This window comes from Micropterus salmoides, unplaced genomic scaffold (assembly GCF_014851395.1).
Source record: "Micropterus salmoides isolate LMB-PRFRI ecotype aquatic unplaced genomic scaffold, ASM1485139v1 Ms_hic_scaffold_11, whole genome shotgun sequence".
Lineage (NCBI taxonomy): Eukaryota > Metazoa > Chordata > Actinopteri > Centrarchiformes > Centrarchidae > Micropterus > Micropterus salmoides.
Window position 1 is genome coordinate 25763440 of NW_024040152.1, and position 20088 is coordinate 25783527.

At 38.1% G+C, this 20088-nt stretch overlaps 1 protein-coding gene across 2 annotated transcripts in view; it reads right to left on the minus strand.

Annotated features, from left to right (window-relative positions):
* ulk4 (unc-51 like kinase 4) overlaps nucleotides 1-20088 on the minus strand; it is an 83222-nt gene that overhangs the window by 33384 nt on the left and 29750 nt on the right. For both annotated transcript variants that reach the window (XR_005443462.1, XM_038711993.1), the window contains exons 21-29: nucleotides 19663-19848; nucleotides 17974-18101; nucleotides 7280-7413; nucleotides 6767-6888; nucleotides 6387-6443; nucleotides 5953-6004; nucleotides 4991-5085; nucleotides 2184-2235; nucleotides 818-1022 (exon numbers count right to left, since the gene is read on the minus strand). Coding sequence is in view for 1 of the 2 variants with exons in the window: in XM_038711993.1 (XP_038567921.1) it covers nucleotides 818-1022; nucleotides 2184-2235; nucleotides 4991-5085; nucleotides 5953-6004; nucleotides 6387-6443; nucleotides 6767-6888; nucleotides 7280-7413; nucleotides 17974-18101; nucleotides 19663-19848 (1031 nt within the window). In the remaining variant the exon portion in view is untranslated. The remainder of the gene's footprint in view (nucleotides 1-817; nucleotides 1023-2183; nucleotides 2236-4990; nucleotides 5086-5952; nucleotides 6005-6386; nucleotides 6444-6766; nucleotides 6889-7279; nucleotides 7414-17973; nucleotides 18102-19662; nucleotides 19849-20088) is intronic.

The following is a 20088-nucleotide window of genomic DNA, read 5'->3' on the forward strand; positions in this document are numbered from 1 at the left end:
AAAAAATGGAGCTACAAAATAATATGGTAAAGGAGGAGGCTGTATAGATCCACATAGAGAATGTGAAAAAAAAACACACCACAAATGTCAACATCTATTTTGTGATTTTGTTACTTTGTCATGATGTGAACTTCTGCAAACTGCAATTGTCTCTCTCTTCTCTCCACAGATTGTTATGATCATTTGATGCCAACACTCATAAAGCCAGATGCTTATGAGTTAGCCGTGTCTGGAGCCAAGACACAAAATACTCATTTATATATATATATATTCCATTGCTAAATGCATCTATAAATCATTGCCACGTTACTAGTATCCATAAATAGATTTTACATGGCAAAAATGAGTTAATCATCATAGAATTGATGATGGTTGGATAGCTCTGACTTTATTTCAAGGATTACTTCCTCTAAAGCTCAGATCTGACATTATCACCTGCTGTCAATGAGCTACAATTATTTTTGACCTTGCAGCTGTTTAGACTTGAATATTGTGTCTGTACAGCTGTTATTTACCAAAAGAGTGGGTGCATAAGCAAGGACTCAATTTGACTTCATGGAACATTGCTGTTTGTCAAAGGGGGTTAAGAGGAAATGTTGCTTTAATATTGACAAGTAATCAGTAACAAAATAGCTTTGGCAACCAAAACACCGGGAAGGAATCATTCTGATGATGGTCTCATTTACACTAAAATATAATAAAATTAGGTTGTTGTATTGATGTCAAAAATACTACTCATAGAGCATTTACCTCTAATCTGTTTCCAAACAAAACTAGACACACTGTCGGGCCAATACTTAGAAAGAATTAGACCAACCTTGGAAGCAGAGATTCGGTGATGAGAGCTAAGATTTGACTACAGGAGCTTCCATCGCCGCTTCCATCTGCTGGACTTCCTCCTTCCTCTCTTCTCTTTTTCTTTTCCTCTGTCTCATCATCTTCCTCAGTTACATCACTCTCCTGGACCAGCAGGACAAGACTGAGTTCGGACAGCACCCTCAAAACAAACACAGACCACTCCACTGGAACGCACACACAGAGAAAGAGGGAACATATTACAATAGATACAAGTGTTTAGAATACTGTATGTGTGTGTCAGTAGTAGCTTTCAAGCTTACACATATTGGCTGAGAGACTTTTTCTTAGTTGCATTTTATTTTTCCAAGTGGTCCATAATACGTATGTGGCATCATATGACCATTACGTTACTTGAAAATTGTTGATTTAGAGGCAACACTAACGCCAAAATGTGAGATTCAACTTTAGGATGTTGCTGCAGCCGAGGGAAGACCAGTTTGGTTTCTGAACATTACTGTATTTTTATCAAATAATTTCTTTCTACGACTATTAAAGTTTACATAGGGTTAGGGTTTACAAGTAATATAAAGTAAGATGGTATAATATTACACGACATATCATTACAGTAGTACAAATAAATAGATAGTAGAATATCTACACACTTACAAAAAACAGAGGTGGATTAAGAGGAGGACTCAAGGTCACAAGCTCTTTTGGAACAACACAGCATGACATGATAACAAGTAACAAGGAAAATAAAGTATTAACGGCCCAAACAAAACGAGGATGTCATTTTACCCTGAGAAACTGGCTCCACAAAACATACTGCTAGTTATGCTGTAATAATTCACTGAGAGTCCAAAACCAAAACATAGCAGTGGAAAATTACAATGACACTGTTCACTGGATACTGCAGTTTATTAATGAAAAGATTTTTATGACCTTAAACATTCAAGGTTTGGTTCTCTCCCTCACCATCTCTCCTCTTCTTAGCCATCTCTTTTCTCTACAATTCTTTCTTCATCAATCTATTATTTCTCTTACTAATATGCATCTATCTATCTTTCTACTTCTATGGCTGTTTGTACAATATCTATTTCTTTTAAGAATAAATTTATTTTTTTGGAATTGATAAAGGATAAAAGATAAAAGGCTACAAAGGTCCCCCGCTGGAGTCCAACCGCGGATGTGCTTTAACCATTCGGCTATCAGGACACCCCTATCTTTCTAAACCTTTGCTTCGACTCTTTCCTATTTGCAATTTCATCTGTTCCTTTTTCTTCCTCACTCCCTCCTCCAGCACTCTGACATTTACTTCTATTTCCACATCTCTTCTGTCTCATTCCCTCTTCCCTCTCTCAACAATGACCCACCATCGCTCTTACCATTTCTGCTAAAAGCCAGTGTTGTCAGAGGAGGCAGAATGGTGTCCACAACCTTCAAGAGACAAAAACAAATCTTTACACATCTCACTGTATTGATCCTTGACCAGGATACTCTAAGATCTTTAAAATCTGGAGGAATCAATTAGCATGGTATTATTTAAGCTCATCTGCAGATAATGTCTCAGTGCCACGGAAAACAACCCAGGTCAAAACAGACAGAAATTTTGTAGCAGTAGACAATTATCTTTATCTAGAAAATGTACCAGCAAAACTACTGCCAATAGGCTGAATGCTTTTATATGTAAAACTCATAGTCAAACTCACTGTTGAACTTAAACAGTATACATATTATCAATAGCTCAATTTGGAGCAGTGTTCTCTCATTTGAGGGTAAAAAAGTATATCAATAAAAGCAATTTCAGCCTTTCCTCTCAAAAACTACTTAATATACAGCAAATGTGAAAACAGGATATATTTTTAAATTAAACAGAGTAGACAACACTGTACTATATTAATTCAGTGGGCACCAACCACACAGACCACTGTCACAGAGGATCAAATTACTATGGAAATGCACTGCTGAATGATCTCTTTGATCACACACACACACACACACACACACACACACACACACACACACACACACGTACTTCCACGACAGTCAAAGCCCTTATTTAGGCATGAATCTATATTGCATGAATTTGCATGATTACTAATATTACCATAGAAACAACACTAATGCTGAGTGAGTGTGTGTGTGAGGTCATTACATTGAAAGTCAGAGAAAGGAAACTACAAAGGATGTTGTCCACCACTTAATGGTGTGTGTATTAATATCACAACCATCAAAAGACTGGATAGAGCGTGTGCAGGGGAGAAAGCCTTGGTGCAATTTCTCTGAACTGGAAACTATGGGTGACACGTCCCCTCACTGTCTGAAATCCTTTCTTGTCTGCATTTTCAGTTTTTGCTCTCTTACCAAGGTACCCCCCTCCCTATTGTAGTTTTAACCTATCACTAACAGTAAAAATAGAAATATGCCAATTCATCTGTATTCTCACAGGACTAGAAACTATGAAATGTTGTATATACTTTTTATTTTACTTGCAAATCACAGGCAACATCTGCTCTTCTGATTCTGCTTTGGTTTCTTCTAGTAAACAAACTAACAAACCTCATGTGTACATTGTTGATTAGGCAGAGCACAAAACTACTTTTTTCTCCAACACACTCACTGTGCTGAAGCTACTTTACATCATTAATTCAACAACAAATAGGCTATTGTTAGCACACAGCTCCTGGATGCAGACAGTAGTCTAGTATAAAGATGCTCAATATATATGTTGGCCTTGTTGAAGACTGAAATGTTGTCACTTTAGCATACCCAGTTAAAAAATAGGATTTTTTTCTCTTTTTCGCAAAAAAAGAAATTCAAAAATTGTTAATCAACTTTTTTTAGTGATACTCTGTGTAGTGTATCAAAACTATGTGGTAATATTTCAGAGGAAATTGTTTTATACCTGTGTGTTAAATTTTTCCCCCCAAATTCCCAAATAAAATTTGGGACACTTAGTCTTTTTCTCTGAATTCCATAATATGCTTACATGATCCAAAAAGTAATGAACCAACTTTAGTAGATGAATGCACATTTAGAGCAATAACATCATGCTTAGTGTCAAATTTAAATTGTATTTTTTAGAGCAGTTAATTCAGATTTTAAATTTATGTGTAGCCTGTGTTTTAACTGGTTTTCCATATCACAATTCAATGACACAAATAAATTAACTTGGACACATTGAAAGCATCCTTATCACTACGTGGTAATGCTTACATAGCTAAAATGTTTAACTTTTTAAGATGACTAAAGAACAAATGTTTTACCATTGTGAAAGAGAAATGTAAAAAATAGGGTTGTGGAGGCAAAACCTACTGCAAACTTTACTTTGTGGTAAAGATTAAGAGATGTAAACTAACTCAAACATGACTCTGTGTCCTTGTCCAGCGGGCAATAAAAGGTAATCTGAGCTGGCTGGTGGTAATTAAAGTGTCTTCCTGTGTTATTGACTATCAGTAGCAGCGAGCCTCCTCTTTGCTCCTTTCCTCTATTCCTCATCTCTTTTCTTTTCTCTCCCTCCATCCTGTCTGCCTGCTGCTGCTCTCCGCTTCCATACGTCAATAGCCATTAAACACAATCTCATTGTCCCAATCCATGCACACACACGTACGCACACACAGAAACACATCTGATGAGGCTCTGTTGGTTCAATAGTTGATTAGTGTCTTGCTTAATATTGCACAAGTTGACCCTCTGTCGTCTGACCACTAATAGACTGGTTTGGCAGACTGGAAGACAACCACTGAATATAAAACCAGGGGCCATTAAATGAAATGGACAAAAACAGGAGATATTCATGGAAACACTTTAACATACACCTAACAATTTCTTATAGCCCTCACTTGTTCTCTGCAAGCTTTCTATCACAGTAAAGCAACTTATGTATTACTTGTGTTTTTCTAAATAAGCAAACAATTTTTAAAAGGTATATTAAAAATCTGACAGTTGCAGGAGTGTAACAGACTGATGACAGGATGTCTCCAAAGTCCCATCAGAGGTAATATACTGACATTTGTTGATCCCTATCCTATATTTCTTCACTAAATTCAGTCAGTCAGACAGACAGACAGACAGGTAATCAGTCAGACACTAAAACAAACAACACACACACAAAGATTCAGTCAGTGCTGTAAAAGGTAGACAGTGATTCGGACAGGAAGGCAATTGCATATTTGCGTGCTTGCATACTTACAACACCTTGATGTGGAATGGTGAGAGCATGGTGCTGACTCAGGACCTCCACAATGGATAGAGAGGTCCTAATCAATTCCTCACATTGTGCTGCACCTAATAAGGGATCAGATATTATTCAGCACTACTCACATAATCACTTCCTAGGTGTGCCTCCAAAATAAAAGCGTGACAACGTTTTTTGTAGCAATTCTTTATTAAATGCGAACAAAACAATTTCTATGTAAAACACACAGCCTCTCCTTGAGTTTATTGAGCACGTTTACTTTGCAGAGTTCTGGAGGACATTCAAAAGAGTCTCTGGCTTGCTTGACACACCTCTGAAAAAGCTGGCAGTAAACATGTGATTGGATTCCCCTGAATTTCTTCAGGGAAATGAAAATAAGCATCCATAGGTTTATGATGAGGGATCAAACGCCGGGACACGCACACACACTGCAGCACATGCTTTATTGTGAGCATGTGCAAAAGTGTCCTTATATTCAATTTGTTTAACAAGGGAGAAAAAAATATCCTCAGTTAATTGGAATCAATCTTACAACCTTACAAATGGCAGTGCCGCACAATACCGACTAAGCTAAACATCCACAAGGATTTCAAATAATTTGACTATGTTCTGGCCCGCCGTGTAACGGCTTGAAAAAAATTTCTATTCAACTTCTATTATGCAGTGCACTGTGGCTGGCCTTGCACTCTGCACCTTACCTTGCGCACAAGCATTTTAAATGCAGTTCCACATGTGTCTCTTCTAGGCTGTATGTATCTATCTCCTTATCTTTCACATATAAATATTTGTTGTTGTGTATAAGGGTGACTTGTAAATTAAAGTGCAGCCTTCACAGCTAAACTAAACAATGTTATTCAACTACAGAACGCTTCATGCATTACTTTTAGTTCTCACAGTGTAGATTCTTATTGAACATGTATAAACATTATAGTAGAGTAGAGAGTAAAGTAACTCACCCAAAGCACTGGCAAGATTTGTTTCATTGGACTCTATAGATGCGATATAGTTCTGAGAGAAAGAAAAAATAAAATAAAAATACTACAGCAATACTTGGTCAACATAGTTTAATGCACTGTAAACAGAGATGGTTCTTTGACGTGTACTTATCACTGTGCGTTGTTGTGTGTTTTGGGTCTTAGATTTCTCTCCTAAATGTTAAAGGACTGCAATGGGTATCAGTTCTGCTTTTTATGTTAGCTTAATTTTCTTAATTGCCTAAACTTGTTGGGATATCACCATGTCTTTAAACTTGTCAATTAAATTGAAATTCAAAATATCAGTGCAGCCCGTGCATCCTAGTGTCATTTTTCATTTTGTAAAACAATCACTCCAGATAAGGAACCCTTATCTAAATTTGAGTGTTGATAATACTTGACAACAAAACACTTACCAGAAGCAATCCAATTTGAGCTAGAAACTCTTCAGTTACAATTTGAGATCTAAAGACCTGTAAGACAGAGAGTCAGTCACATAGACAAACAAGAAAGGGGCGATGGGATAAAGAGAAAAGGAAGGGTTGTGTACACCACCTTCTGTGGCTTAAACTAAACTAAGTACATTACATTTCCTGTATTTTTTACCAAGCCCACACCCAGGCCACAGTTATAAAATTATATGGATAATTAAACCATTTACATGTTGAAGCAAAATTGGCAATACTGTGCAGAACAATGAGGATGGTTACAAGTAATTCATGAGAAAATCTCTGTGGATAACCTTGCAGGCAAAAGTTCTAGAACATTAAAATCAAACAATTTTTGTCCAAGTCACCTGTGATGAAAGGAGTTCCAGCACTACAGACATGGTTGGCAAAGTGTGTTTAAGCTGTCTGCTCTGAGCTGTAGATGGGTGTTTCCTCCCGATCACACCTCGTAAAGCACATAAGACTTCCTCTAGAGAGAGGAAAGAAGACAAGACAAGGGGACACAAGAGGAGACGAGAGTAGAAGGGTGCTGGGGTTACTTACTTAAATGTAAAAGCAGAGAAGACCACAAAACACTATCACAGTATTGCATTTAGCTAACCATTAAATATTTAAGAACATATTATATATATATGATATTAAATATATTATTTTTTATTCAACCACAGCTATCAAAAACATCCAAAAACATCAATGTTTTCCTATTAATGTGAAATTTCATGAATGTTTTCACAGAATCAAAAGTAAGCAAACTGAGATTCTCAAAATTATTTATGGATGAATAAAACAAGAAAAGGAGTATGTTGGGTTGCTCAATTGATTTGCACATTCATGTAAACATATGTTGTATCTGTCTGTACCCAGTATCAGTGGTGCAGTGCTACTCAGATTCACAATCAGTAAATCCAGACACTGAGACAGGTATCCTGATTGGCTGGGATTCTCTCTGAGGGGAGTTGCTTTGCGCAGATCTCTTTCCAGGTACATCACAAGTCTACGCAGAAAGACACACACATGCACGGCATGACACAAAATGTATGTGATCCATTAATATATTTTCACTGACTGCTTTTAGCGTTTCATCGTATTCTACTACTACACTCGTATCAACTTAATAACATGACATGCACCCATTAACAATATGATTCTAGTCAATTAGCTATAAAATGTAGAAATAATGCATAAAAAGAAAGGGCAGGGAGACTGGGCAAGAGAAAGACAGATAGACAATGAGTTTGAGACCTTTTTATTCTCGTCAGACTGCTTGTATTGAACAGTAATCAATAATATTCTATTCAGAAATTCAGAGCAGAGTGCACTGCTAATTGGTATTCATTACTAACATACAAACACACCCATATATGTGTGTACAAGCACACGTGAGCATAAAAAGCATGAATGCAGGCACATACTGAGAGATTCAGAGAAATCATATTGGTTAACAAATATTGATTCTAAGCTTTTAGATTGGCAATAGTTCTGGGGGAGTGGGGGATTACGAATTTAGTATTTTTCCTCATAATGTTGCATAAAAGATTAGAGAGAAGGTGGTATGCAACAAACTGAGCAGTGTGACGTATTTGTATGAGGTATGTATCAGGAGCCAAACTTGGGTCAGTCAGGCAACCAGCAGCAGGCAGCTCAAGTGGTCACACAAAAAGCTAGTTTTGCTTAAAGGTTCAGTGTGTAAGATTTAGGAGGATCTATTGACAGAAATGCAGTATAATATATATGACAGTCACCACAATCAGTGGTGTATAAAGACCTTACATAATGAACCGTTATGTTTTTATTACCTTAGAATGAGCCATTTCTATCTACATACACAGCGGGTCCACTTACATAAAAGTCACCATGTTGCGGCCATGTTGTTTCTACAGTAGCCCAAACGGATAAACTGCTCTACAGAGTGTTTCATCACTACGTTGAATACATATGAAGACGAAGGAAGATGAAATAGAAGAAGTAGCAGTAGCAGTAGAGTCGTCTGGTTTGTTAGAAGTAAGAACAAAAGAAAAATTAGGACAAATGGAGGACCACACGTATTATATTAAGCACAACTCAGGAGGGGTGAGTGGCGATTGAGTCGGTGGTTGCAATTTGCAACCCTCACTACTAGATGCAACTAAAACTAACATATTAAGTTTCCCAAATGCTAATTCCACAAGGCAAGTTCTCTTGTAGACTGTGATTAAATGTTTTGTTGTTTTGTGGGTGAATGTTTTAGTTACAACTACAGTTAGCATGCAGAGATTCGCTAAATGTCTGGAATGTTTTAAGGTGCCCATTAACCTTATTTGGAGGTAGTTGTGGTAGGAAGAAAGTATTTTTTTGTTTTGTTGCATTTTCAAAGTTTTTGCTTATTTTTTAAAAGTCGCCTAATATAGAAGTAAAAGTCCAATCTGTAATGTTTGCCTTAATGCTAAACAAGACTAAAAGGCTGTTTGCACTGGATTTGTGGAGTTTTCTGATCACAAGTGGATACCTCCAAATATTTCAGCTCACACATGGCATTAGAATGTGCCTCCACATTCGTCTTGAGTTACCACTTGTGATTGGATCTCAGGTTTCTGCTTTTTAATTTACTGTTTCAGACCACAAATGAGAAGGTCATAAAAACGATAAACGCCACAGGAGTGTTTCAGGTGGCTGGGCTTCACTGATTACTGCAAAAAATACAATTTAATAACTTCACTCTCTGACTTTAGTTAAAGTGGATAATATTTTATGGAAAAAACATTTTCTGTGTTTCACTCTGATGTCCTCTGGCTGCTCACAGTTTCCTGATGGACAGATAGCTTTAATTGTTGCTAAAGTAACCACTAACTGCGGTTAACTGTAGCTGCCATGAGCTAGTTTGCCATGCAGCTAGTGGTCCTATATACCGAGAGGACATAAGACATTGTGTTTAGTTTGTACTCCATCCATGAGAATCCATTTTGCGTGTTGTTTTTGTGCTTTTTCTTATTCTTTCACACTTTACTTCTGCTTATGCAAAGAACATCAGTTAAGTCCTTCAATGTGGCCCACACATAGAGATCGATCGCTCAGACCATATTCTTTTAGCAGTGTGTACGCAAATGTGGTCTGAGCAATAGATCTCAACGCATCTTGGGTGCATTCACACCTGTGCATAGAGCTGCCAACTCGTGATTGGTTCACCCAAGACGCATGTTAATGCCAGGTGGAAACAGGGCCTATGAGTCTACAGCAGTGATCATCAACTGGCAACTCGTGGGCCTCATCCGGCCTGCAGAATGGCCACTGACTGAAGTATTACAATAATGCATTTATATATTTGCACTATTACAAACTGGGTGTTGGTGATGAAAAAATGCTGCATTAAGTTACTTCAAACTGAACATTTCCTACTACTGCAGCTTCACATTAAAGCTGACTTTCATAGTCACAGTAAACGCAATGTGTTTGTCAGGAAGCTCAGCACTGAAAAACACATTGCATATCAGTCATCAAAAATGCATCTACAAAACAAGACAATGGTCGACATTTTTTTTTACGGCAGATCAGTTTGAAATATTGCAGGGAGTAATGGAATAAGAAGGAGCAGCCACAGTAAGCTGTTAGATGAAGAGCTGCAGGCGACAGGCTCCACACCTCCAACTTCTCAGTGAGGTAACTGACTCCTTTCACTGCGCCCTGCTGTTTGCAAACTCATGCAGTATGCAGCATAAAATCTGATCACGTTTGCTTACAGAATGATGGAAAAAGGCCAATTATGGCCTGACTTATTTATTAAAATTAAAGTAATTTGTTTTGCAGCCCCCAGGATTCTGTGACCTATAGTATTAAACCACATTTGTTGTTACCTCCAGTAACAGGATTCGCATGCACAATAACAATAAAATATCATACATTTTGTGAAAGTGAAATTATGAAACAATAATAAGGTTAATTCAGCCTAATGTTTTTCAAATACAAAATGCTTATCAAATCTGTGTACTACACATGTATGTTGTCAAAGCAGTTATTTATCTGCATAAAAGATTAGAGAGAAGGTGGTATGCAACAAACTGAGCAGTGTGACTGATTTAAACTTGGCAGAGGTATGTATCAGGAGCCAAACTTGGGTCAGTCAGGCAACCAGCAGCAGGCAGCTCAAGTGGTCACACAAAAAGCTAGTTTTGCTTAAAGGTTCAGTGTGTAAGATTTAGGAGGATCTATTGACAGAAATGCAATATAATATATATGGCTATGTTTTCAGTGGTGTATAAAGACCTTACATAATGAACCGTTATGTTTTTATTACCTTAGAATGAGCCATTTCTATCTACATACACAGCGGGTCCACTTACATAAAAGTCACCATGTTGCGGCCATGTTGTTTCTACAGTAGCCCAAACGGATAAACTGCTCTACAGAGTGTTTCATCACTACGTTGAATACATATGAAGACAAAGGAAGATGAAATAGAAGAAGTAGCAGTAGTAGTAGGGTCGTCTGGTTTGTTAGAAGTAAGAACAAAAGAAAAATTAGGACAAATAGAGGACCACACGTATTATTAAGCACAACTCAGGAGGGGTGAGTGGCGATTGAGTTGTTGGTTGCAATTCGCAACCCTCACTACTAGATGCAACTAAAACTAACATATCAAGTTTCCCAAATGCTAATTCCACAACGCAAGTTCTCCTGTAGACTGTGGGACATTAATGCCATTAACCTTATTTGGAGGAAGTAGTTTTTTGTTTTGTTGCATTTTCAAAGTTTTTGCTTATTTTTTAAAATTCACCTAATATAAAATGTAAATGTAAAAGTCCAATCTGTAATGTTTAATATTTATCTGTCTGTATCTCTGAACAGCTCTATGGCTGGTTCTTGTCTGTCTGCCTATTTGTCTCCCTGCTAGACTTCTGCCTGTGTGTTCCTCTGTTAGTCGCGCAGCCATTTTTCCCTGATTGCTAAATAAAGACAGACAAACTTGCCACCTCTCTTTCAGTCACTGTGGGAGACTCACAAAGTACTCACACACAACTGACCTACAAGTGGCCCTCGGTGTGTGTGTGTGTGTGTGTGTGTTGAAAGCCATCACACTCCACTCCCAATGGCGATCTTGACACTTCCTCAGTGAGGCCTGTGCAATTTTATCTCATATAGACAAAAACACACACACGAGCCACCAAGGAGCTAATTAAACACAACGTGCTTGTGTGAGAGCAGGACTGAGGGAAAGACGTGTGTCTGTGTGTGTGGTTGAATCATGCAGAGTGCTCAGCGGGAGAGAGACAGGCAGGTCAAATCTGACAGCTCTAACATAGTGAGCAGAGGGAGGACAAGCGTGTGTGTGTGTGTGTGTGTGTGTGTGTGTGTTTGAGAAAGACAGACAGGCAGAGAAAAAAAGCAGAGAAACTGCAAAAGAGAAACACCTTAATTATGTTTTGGTGCCACGTGTAAACGGAGGTTGTGTTCAGGCTTTCAGGAATTTAGTTCAAATCTAAATATTAGAAAGCAAAGCCATTAAGGGAAGAGATCCAGCTTACGATGCCCTGGCATTAGACTGTAATGTCAGAGTCCAATCGAAACGCTGCTTCATTTCCATTTCCTGCTGCGGACTATTTATTTCCATGTCGTAGGACATGACATACAATGATCTGTGTACAGTATCTATTCTTTATGGTTTAGTGTTCAGGTAGCTAATGTAGAAGAAAGTAATGTAGACAGTCATATTAGTATGACCATATAGTTTGTAATGCTACTGCCAATTAAAAATTTGGAAACAAAATTTTCCCTAAAGTTACTTAATTTTTGTTTTCCAAATATATTCCTGTATTTGTGCACAACCAATTAGTTTAATTTATTTATTTTATTACACAAAAACATCTTCAAGGACACTTTTTAAGTATAAACCCAATACATACTGAAAAGCCAATTAGTGCCATTATGAATGATGGAATAGGCACACTTATACAGCTTATAATTTAAACGTGTGTATAATAGTGTAAATTAAAAAAATTAAACATTTAATGACTTGTATTACTTGACAAAATATCAAACTACATTTATGCTGACACAAGAGAGCTCCTCAGTAGCTGGCATAGAAAGGTTTTGTCGTTATGTCTGTCAAAGGAAAAAAACTGGCACTTTATTCAGGGTACCCCCAGGGTTCTCAAAGTTAAATTTAAGACTTTCTAAGGCCTTTTTAATACCACTTATAATGAAATTTAATGCCAACTTCACGGCCATACTGGCAAAAGTATAAAGGATATAATGGAAAATCAGTATGGATTTTAATCCCTTGAAAATAATTATTTACCAAGTACTTGAATTTAATAAAACATATTAAATACTACTCACAATCATATTTAATACACAATAGATTTGTGAGGTGTGTGTGTACTCTGATAATATAAAATGAAAAAGATGCATATTTGCCTTTTGGTCACAAAAGCTCCTTTTTGAACAGAGACTGTTCAGTTTTTTGTTTTCCTTCCTGACAACTGACTGATTCGCGCCAGAGCTTGTGCACGCGAGCATGAGCTACTGTCGTCAGAACTGTTAGTGATTGACTCCTTGCACAATGTAGTGTGGCATAATCCGTTTTATGTCACACTTGCTTTTACTGGCATGCAAGTAGTTATTTCTAATACATTAATTAACATGTACATTAATGTTACACACACAGAAAACATTTTATACATTTGGCAGTTATTTATGATGTTTCGGTATTTGTTTAATCCTACAAAACGACAATATAAATTAAGACCTTTGTAAACAAAATTCTATATTTTTAAAGGCCTTATTTTGAGAATATTAATTCAATACTTTTTTAAAGAGGTGGTATTATGCTTTTTGTCTTTTCCCCTCTCCTTTATTGAGTTATAAATCTTTTATGTGCATGTAACAGGTTTGCAAAGTGAAAAAGCCCAAAGTCCAGCCCAAAGGGAGTTCCCATCTCCCACAGAAAACTCTGCTCTGAACCGCTTGAAAACAGCTTGTTTGTAGTCCAGCCCTTCACTTCCTTTACTTGTGACGTCACAATGAAAACGCGTCATAAAGCTTGCCAAGCAGCTAGCGGGGGTGAGGCACGCCCTCAAACCAAGCTAGTCTGAGCGGAGGCCCTTTGGCTCGACTCGCCTTTGTTTGGGCTTCCATTGTAGAAATGTTATACCTGTACCTGCTTCCAGGTACTTTTTTTCGTATAACCTCACCTCTTTCGAGGTTCCAAGCGAGCTGAGGGATACTAAAATGTAATGTGAAAACACATCAGACTGCTGATTGGTCAGAGAGACTATTCACATCATCATTGCTGCACCAGACAGGGGTCAACAACAGAAAGTTTTATATTTTACAGTTTTCGTATGGAATTTCTTCACTAAATCCACTTCTGAGAAGTTTTGAGGTGAGAAATCAGCTGTGTAGATTTCGAATATTAACAGTTTTACAAGAAGTGATGGCCGTCCAGCCGCCCGCTCACAGAGCCCTCTGCTCCCGCCGTCACACAGACCGCTGCAGCAACAACGGCAGAGGAAAACACAGCTGTAAGGTTTTCATACCGCTTATCTGTCTTTACATTCTGAGTAATGTTCAAACGTTTTACCTTAAAAAAGAGAAAGCTGTGTGGATCGCTGGTGTGTGTGTGTCGCATTGAACATTACATCGCGGCAGTTGTGTGTGGCGTTGCTATGATGACAAGCTACATACTATCTCTGGGTACTATCTGCAAAAGAAAACGGAGCAGGGCCGAGTAGAGTCGAGTCTATCGATTTGCGCTATGGTAGCATTTTTCGGCAAGGCAGCATAGATCATCAGAACACCGGCAACAGTTCACCGTTTAGTCCTAATGGTAAGGTGTGGAACAATGATGTTGTGTGGTTGTGGACTTCAAAGTAACTTATACCATCTGCTAGGTTACAGTTGCAGTCTGAAGCGGCTTTGATTTGGATCACACTACCTTGTTTCTTACGACCCGCCCTTCTCTGCTTCTTATTAGTAGTCCTTACCTGGGAACTGCGCATGTGCAACTCCCAACAAAGATTTTGTACAAATAAAGATGCATCACTCAAGAGTGGAGCGTACAACACATAAGATGAAAAGAGGAGCTGCAGCAATGTGCAGTATGAGAAAAATATGGTGTTTTTTGAAAATTAAACCATGTAAACCGGTTCTGGTACAACCCCTAATTAAGATTTTGAACCTGAAAATGAGCATAATACCACCTCTTTAATACTTTTGAGACCCTGCGGGTACCCTGTTTATTTGTGGTGATTAAAAATAATTATAAAGAAATGTAAATAATTGGTTGTGCCTAACTCTAATTTACCTTAACCTTACTGGAAAAGCTTATCTGGCAGTACCAGAGAAAAGGAGAGAGAGAAATAGAGCAAGTTAGAGAGCAAACACAAGAGTAGATAGAGATTTATAAGGATCCATATGTCAGGCATCTCTGGCATCTTCTTCAAACTGAAATACCAACTAGTCATAAATTACCAGGGGAAATGGCTCTGTGTGGGTATGTCTGTTAATGTCTATATATATATATAAATATTTCATGCATATGCATCTAATCATGCGGGTTATGCACATTCACAGCTGTGTTGCAAGTTAGTGTGGGGTGAAACACAGGACAACCAGCTAATGAACCATTTGAAGTTCCAGTAAAATTACAACATACAGCAGCAATGAATGTCCATGGTACATACATTTTTATTATCATTCCCATGGCTGCTGTGCTAGTTAACGCAAAGGTTACAGAGAGTACGACTGCCTTTTCAACAACCCCAGGCAGCAACAGCAACAGATAACTAGCTTATTCTGAGAGAATGTGAAACCTCTGCCTCAAGATGAATCACTCCACAGAAGAATGCATGGCTACATTTGTTGGTTTAATAATTGAATTAATCTTTAAAGGATCTGATCTCTGGTGTTAGAACGTGGCAAAGTTGCGCTTATGTGTAGGAAAGCAAAGTTCTACAATTGTAGTTCCAGAGGAAATGGCTGTCTAATGGCAAGGTAAAGCACTGAAATATTCTGAACATAGCATATACTTGAACTGAGATAGATTTTTTTCAGTGGGCCTTTCAGAGACTTAGCAAGAAAAGGAGAGAGAGAGAAATAGAGCAAGTTAGAGAGCAAACAGAACAGTAGATAGAGAGTTATAAGGATTCATATGTCAGGCATCTCTGGCATCTTCTTCAAACTGAAATACCAACTAGTCATAAATTTTAGGTGGCTAAAATAAATTTTGCTGCTGACCCTTGTCCACAACAGTAAGTTGCTTCACTTCTTTGCCCATAACTCTCTGCTTCTCCAAAAACTGTACTCTAAACTGTACTCTTACGTTACAAGTCACGGACCAGGTAAAGCAACAGTTGACACTAGAGTGCCAATGTTAGTTTTGGTTGATTGATAGGCTATATCATTAACAAGCCGGCATGCAGCACTAGTGTTGTAGTACTCTAGACCGGTCTTAAGACCACTCGGACTTGACCGCATTTGCACTCGGTCTTGTCTCGGTCTCGAACTTTGAGGACTCAGGATTTTATTTCAAGACCAATCAAGATCGTAACATTTTATAAATAAACTGCTTTTGCATTTTCTGATTTATTTGTTAACATCCTAACTTTGATTGGATGTAAAATGTACTGCTTCAAATGAAACCAATAACCCTAATTAAAAATGTGTTGTTCCCGTTAATGACTGTCCCCCCTCCCCGCGAAGGTCAGCATGGAAAAGGTGTGTTGAATAAAGATACTTACGTTGATTTAAGCTCTTAGTGTTTGTATGTGGGTGTTTCAATGGGAATGTGGATCTTTCAGATCAATATAAGAAGTACCTGTGATCTTGTTCCACATTTTATTGCTTGTCATGTAATGTGGGGAACTGGTCTTGGTCTTGACTCGGTCTCATCCTTCCTCGGTCTTGGTCTCTACTCAATAAACTCTGGTCTTGGTCTTGACTTGGTTTGTGCGGTCTTGACTACAACACTATGCAGCACACTTGCTGCTGTGCCGTGATAATGGATTGCAGGTAGAAAAATATGGAAAAAAGACTGAGTTCTGTGCAAAGCAGTATATTTAAATATATAATAATAATAATAATAATGTTTGTGCGGATTAAAACCTTTCACAGGGAGGTATAATGTGAAAAATTTACATGAGGGTGGCTAAAATCACGATGCCGGCACAACGTCGTAATGTCTGTGGTATCAAATGGACGATGGCATCATCTATCGGCCCAACCCTAGTATAGTCCCATTTCAAGATACCAGAACTATCCCTTTAACTTAGTTTATTGTATGAAACCTTCACACTAAGTCGGTTAAATGTAATAATTTTTCTTTTTTTCTCTGTTCACATTAAGCTGCTATGGTCCACAACCAAAATGAAAGCTTTTCTAAAATGCTCTCCAGAGTAATCTGAAAATTCCAGTCTAGCATTTTAGTGTGGACCCAAGAAAACTTGGAAAACTATGAAGTAAACATGCTCAGGCCTGGTCATCTGCTGTGTGGCAGTACAGTTAACAGCTCAACTGTCTATTGCCTATAACTCTCAAACACAAGTCACTTTCACAAGTAGATAATGTTTTCAGATCAAGTCAATTGCTGTGGAAGCATTCTTAGAGTGGGCTACTGCACACCACCTAGCCAAAATGAAAAGCTCTTAAACTGACAGGAGGGGGCTATCTTTCCTCCACAGCAATCAATAAATCACACTAGCCACCTGGACTATACTAACAGGACTGCAGGGTTAGAACTAGACATTATATACACCCCAAACAAAATTATGTGACGTTATTATTGTGGTAGTTAGTACAAATGCACATTTCTTTCAAATGAATAATACCACAAAAACAAAAACCTTAAAATTTGCCCCATCACAACAACATATACTGAAGAGGGAATTTAGTTTTAGTTATAGTGTAGCTGGTTAAGAGATCACTCTCTGAAAGCTACAGCTAAATAATTAAAGGGGAATCCCACCCTGAAATGAAGTTCACAGATGTTATTTGTTTGTTCTCTGACAGTCTATATATGAACATGGGCAACTACATTCCAGAGAAAATTATTAGCCAGTGGTCTGACAGACTGAGTGGAGATTTAAGTAAGCTTCAATTGTCCAAATCTCAGTACAGTCAGTCAGTAGGCAGGTGCAGGGGATATACTATGTGGTAAAACATCAGTTAAATCAGTCTTAAGATGGATCCACGTGTTATGACATAAAAATGGTGTGCCTCCAAAGTAAACAGGATAGATCAACCACTGATCTCTTATCTATTTTATCACATCTGGTGTATCCTCCATTCCAGAGCTGCTTCTCTGCTGGGTCGGGTCTCATAGAGAATGTTTGCTTTCACAATGCTTTAAAAAGAAATTTAGATCATCTAACTCAAAGAGCTGTTTATGAACACCTTCGAATATCCACTAGACATATGAGATGGGTCAATTTTCATACAACCATACTTTGTAGTTGTTGCTCACAAATGTATATATAATAATCAGGTAAAGAGGATGTTTTAATTACGTATTCTTGAGGAAGAGACCTTGTGTGTTTGGTGCGTGTTCACACTTGTGTGTGTAGGTGTGTGGTTGAGTGTGTATTACCTGTGTTGACAGCAGTAAAGCAGAGTGTGTGTGTTGTCCTGTATTAGTAGAATTAGTAGTAGTAATGCTTTTGCTCTTGTTACAGTGGATGGACTCTCTAGACAACGCAGCACTTGCAACACCAAATCCTACAAAACATAAAAACACAAATGAATAAAGTGAAAGTCTTCCTGACTGGATATGGATGTTTCTGCTGGTGTACAGTCCAATATACTACTAAGCTTTGCAATTTAAATACCCGTCAGCTCTATGGAACAGACTTTCACGTAGCAAAGTAACACCTAGCATCCCAAATATGTAGGTTAATTCATGTAGTATGAAATAAGTATGAAGAGAAAAACACTATATATATATATATATATATATATATATATCTTATGAAAATATATCACTGCAATGTATCCAAATAATGTATGCAAATAAATAAAAAAATAATTCAATTTAATGTTTTCCATAAGGTGTCCAAAAAACATTTCTTTTCTGAAAATGCCTCAACTAACAGGCTAAAACTTAATCAGCTCAGACTCTGCATTATCACAACATGCACACAACACACACACAGACACACACACGTAGCCTACAGCTACTTTAGAGATCCATTCACTCAGCATAAACTCAGCGGCAGTAACTGGATAGAAAAAATTTGTGACTGGCCAACATTCATTACCATTATCATTATCACCAACACCATACACTTCTGACTATGTGTGTGAGCGAGTGTGCATGCATGTGTGTTTATGGGACGACACACCAAGTTAATTAATTTCAAAGCCCAGTAGTGTGTGCCTTGCTGATAAGTCCCTCCCCACTACCCATAATGCTTTGCTGAAGTAGAAGGCAGCAGCGCGCTCCTTCAGCCAATTAGTACAGATACTGACACACTCTACAAATTAGTGTATGTGCATGCATGCACACACACACACTAACAGACAGAGTTCTGTGTAAACAAACTCTTGGACTGTCTGTCTTTGTGCCAAGGGAAAGAGAGGGGGGAGAGAGAAGGGGGTGAATGCATATCAGTGTATAATTATAGCAGAGTTGAAGTACTAAGTTTGTATTCTGGTGTTAAATTGGAAATGCTCAATGCAAATAAATTCAGTTCAGAGTCAATTACCAATGCCAGACTCCAAGTTAAAAACCTTCAAATCAATTTCAGCCCCTCTGCCTTACAAAGATTAGCACTGTGCATACACACTAGATGGGCTGTCTTATGAAAAATTAAATAAGCAATCCTGACAAATGAGTTCATGCACAGTTCAGCACTGGTTCATGAACTGTACGAAAGAAAGAAAGAAAGATAGACAGACTGAGACTGACTGAGAGAGAGAGAGAGAGAGAGAGAGAGAGAGAGAGAGAGAGAGAGAGAGAGAGAGAGAGAACACGAAGGAAAGATTTAGAGAATCTGAAGCTAGTTAAATTTTTTACTCATGTTGTGTTTTCATCTCTCTGTCCTTGTGTAAAAACTCCCTATTAGTCACTGTCCCTCGTAAACGTCTCTAAACATCAAACACTACCCAGTAGTAATGTTGCCATCTAAATCTACAGCAGAATTTCTCTGTAGCAATATCAATAAAATCTAACATTGTGGTTGTTTGTGTCTAGGTTGCTTTTAGTCCAGTTGATATATTTTGACATTCTGAAATATATTCTTATATTCTTATGCAGGTTGGCATTATAGTATACACGTACCGTGCTCTGTGTGACGCGGTGCGTTTGGGTGCGTGAGGTGAATAGGGCAGTGGCCATAGCAGTGAGCAGGTGCTGCTGGACCCTGGCTCCTGCTCCGCCCATGCCCTCCAAGATGGCCGCAGGGCCACAGGTGTCAATCACTGCCGAGAAGACAGCTGGGACCACCCGGGTTAACCTAGAAAGAGACTGGAGACATAGGGACAGACCGGATTCTGTTCCCTTATGATGCCATGTTGCACTGATGTTAAGCTGCTAGTGCTTTAAGAAGGAAGTGCCCATCTAGATATTTGGTGTGTAAAGATAAGTTGGCAGATTTACAATAAGTCATTTGTTGTCACATTAGCATTAGAAGGTCTTTCATTTTCATTATTTAGACAACAGAGACAACATTTATAATAGTTTTTCATCAGCAATCACAAAAATACA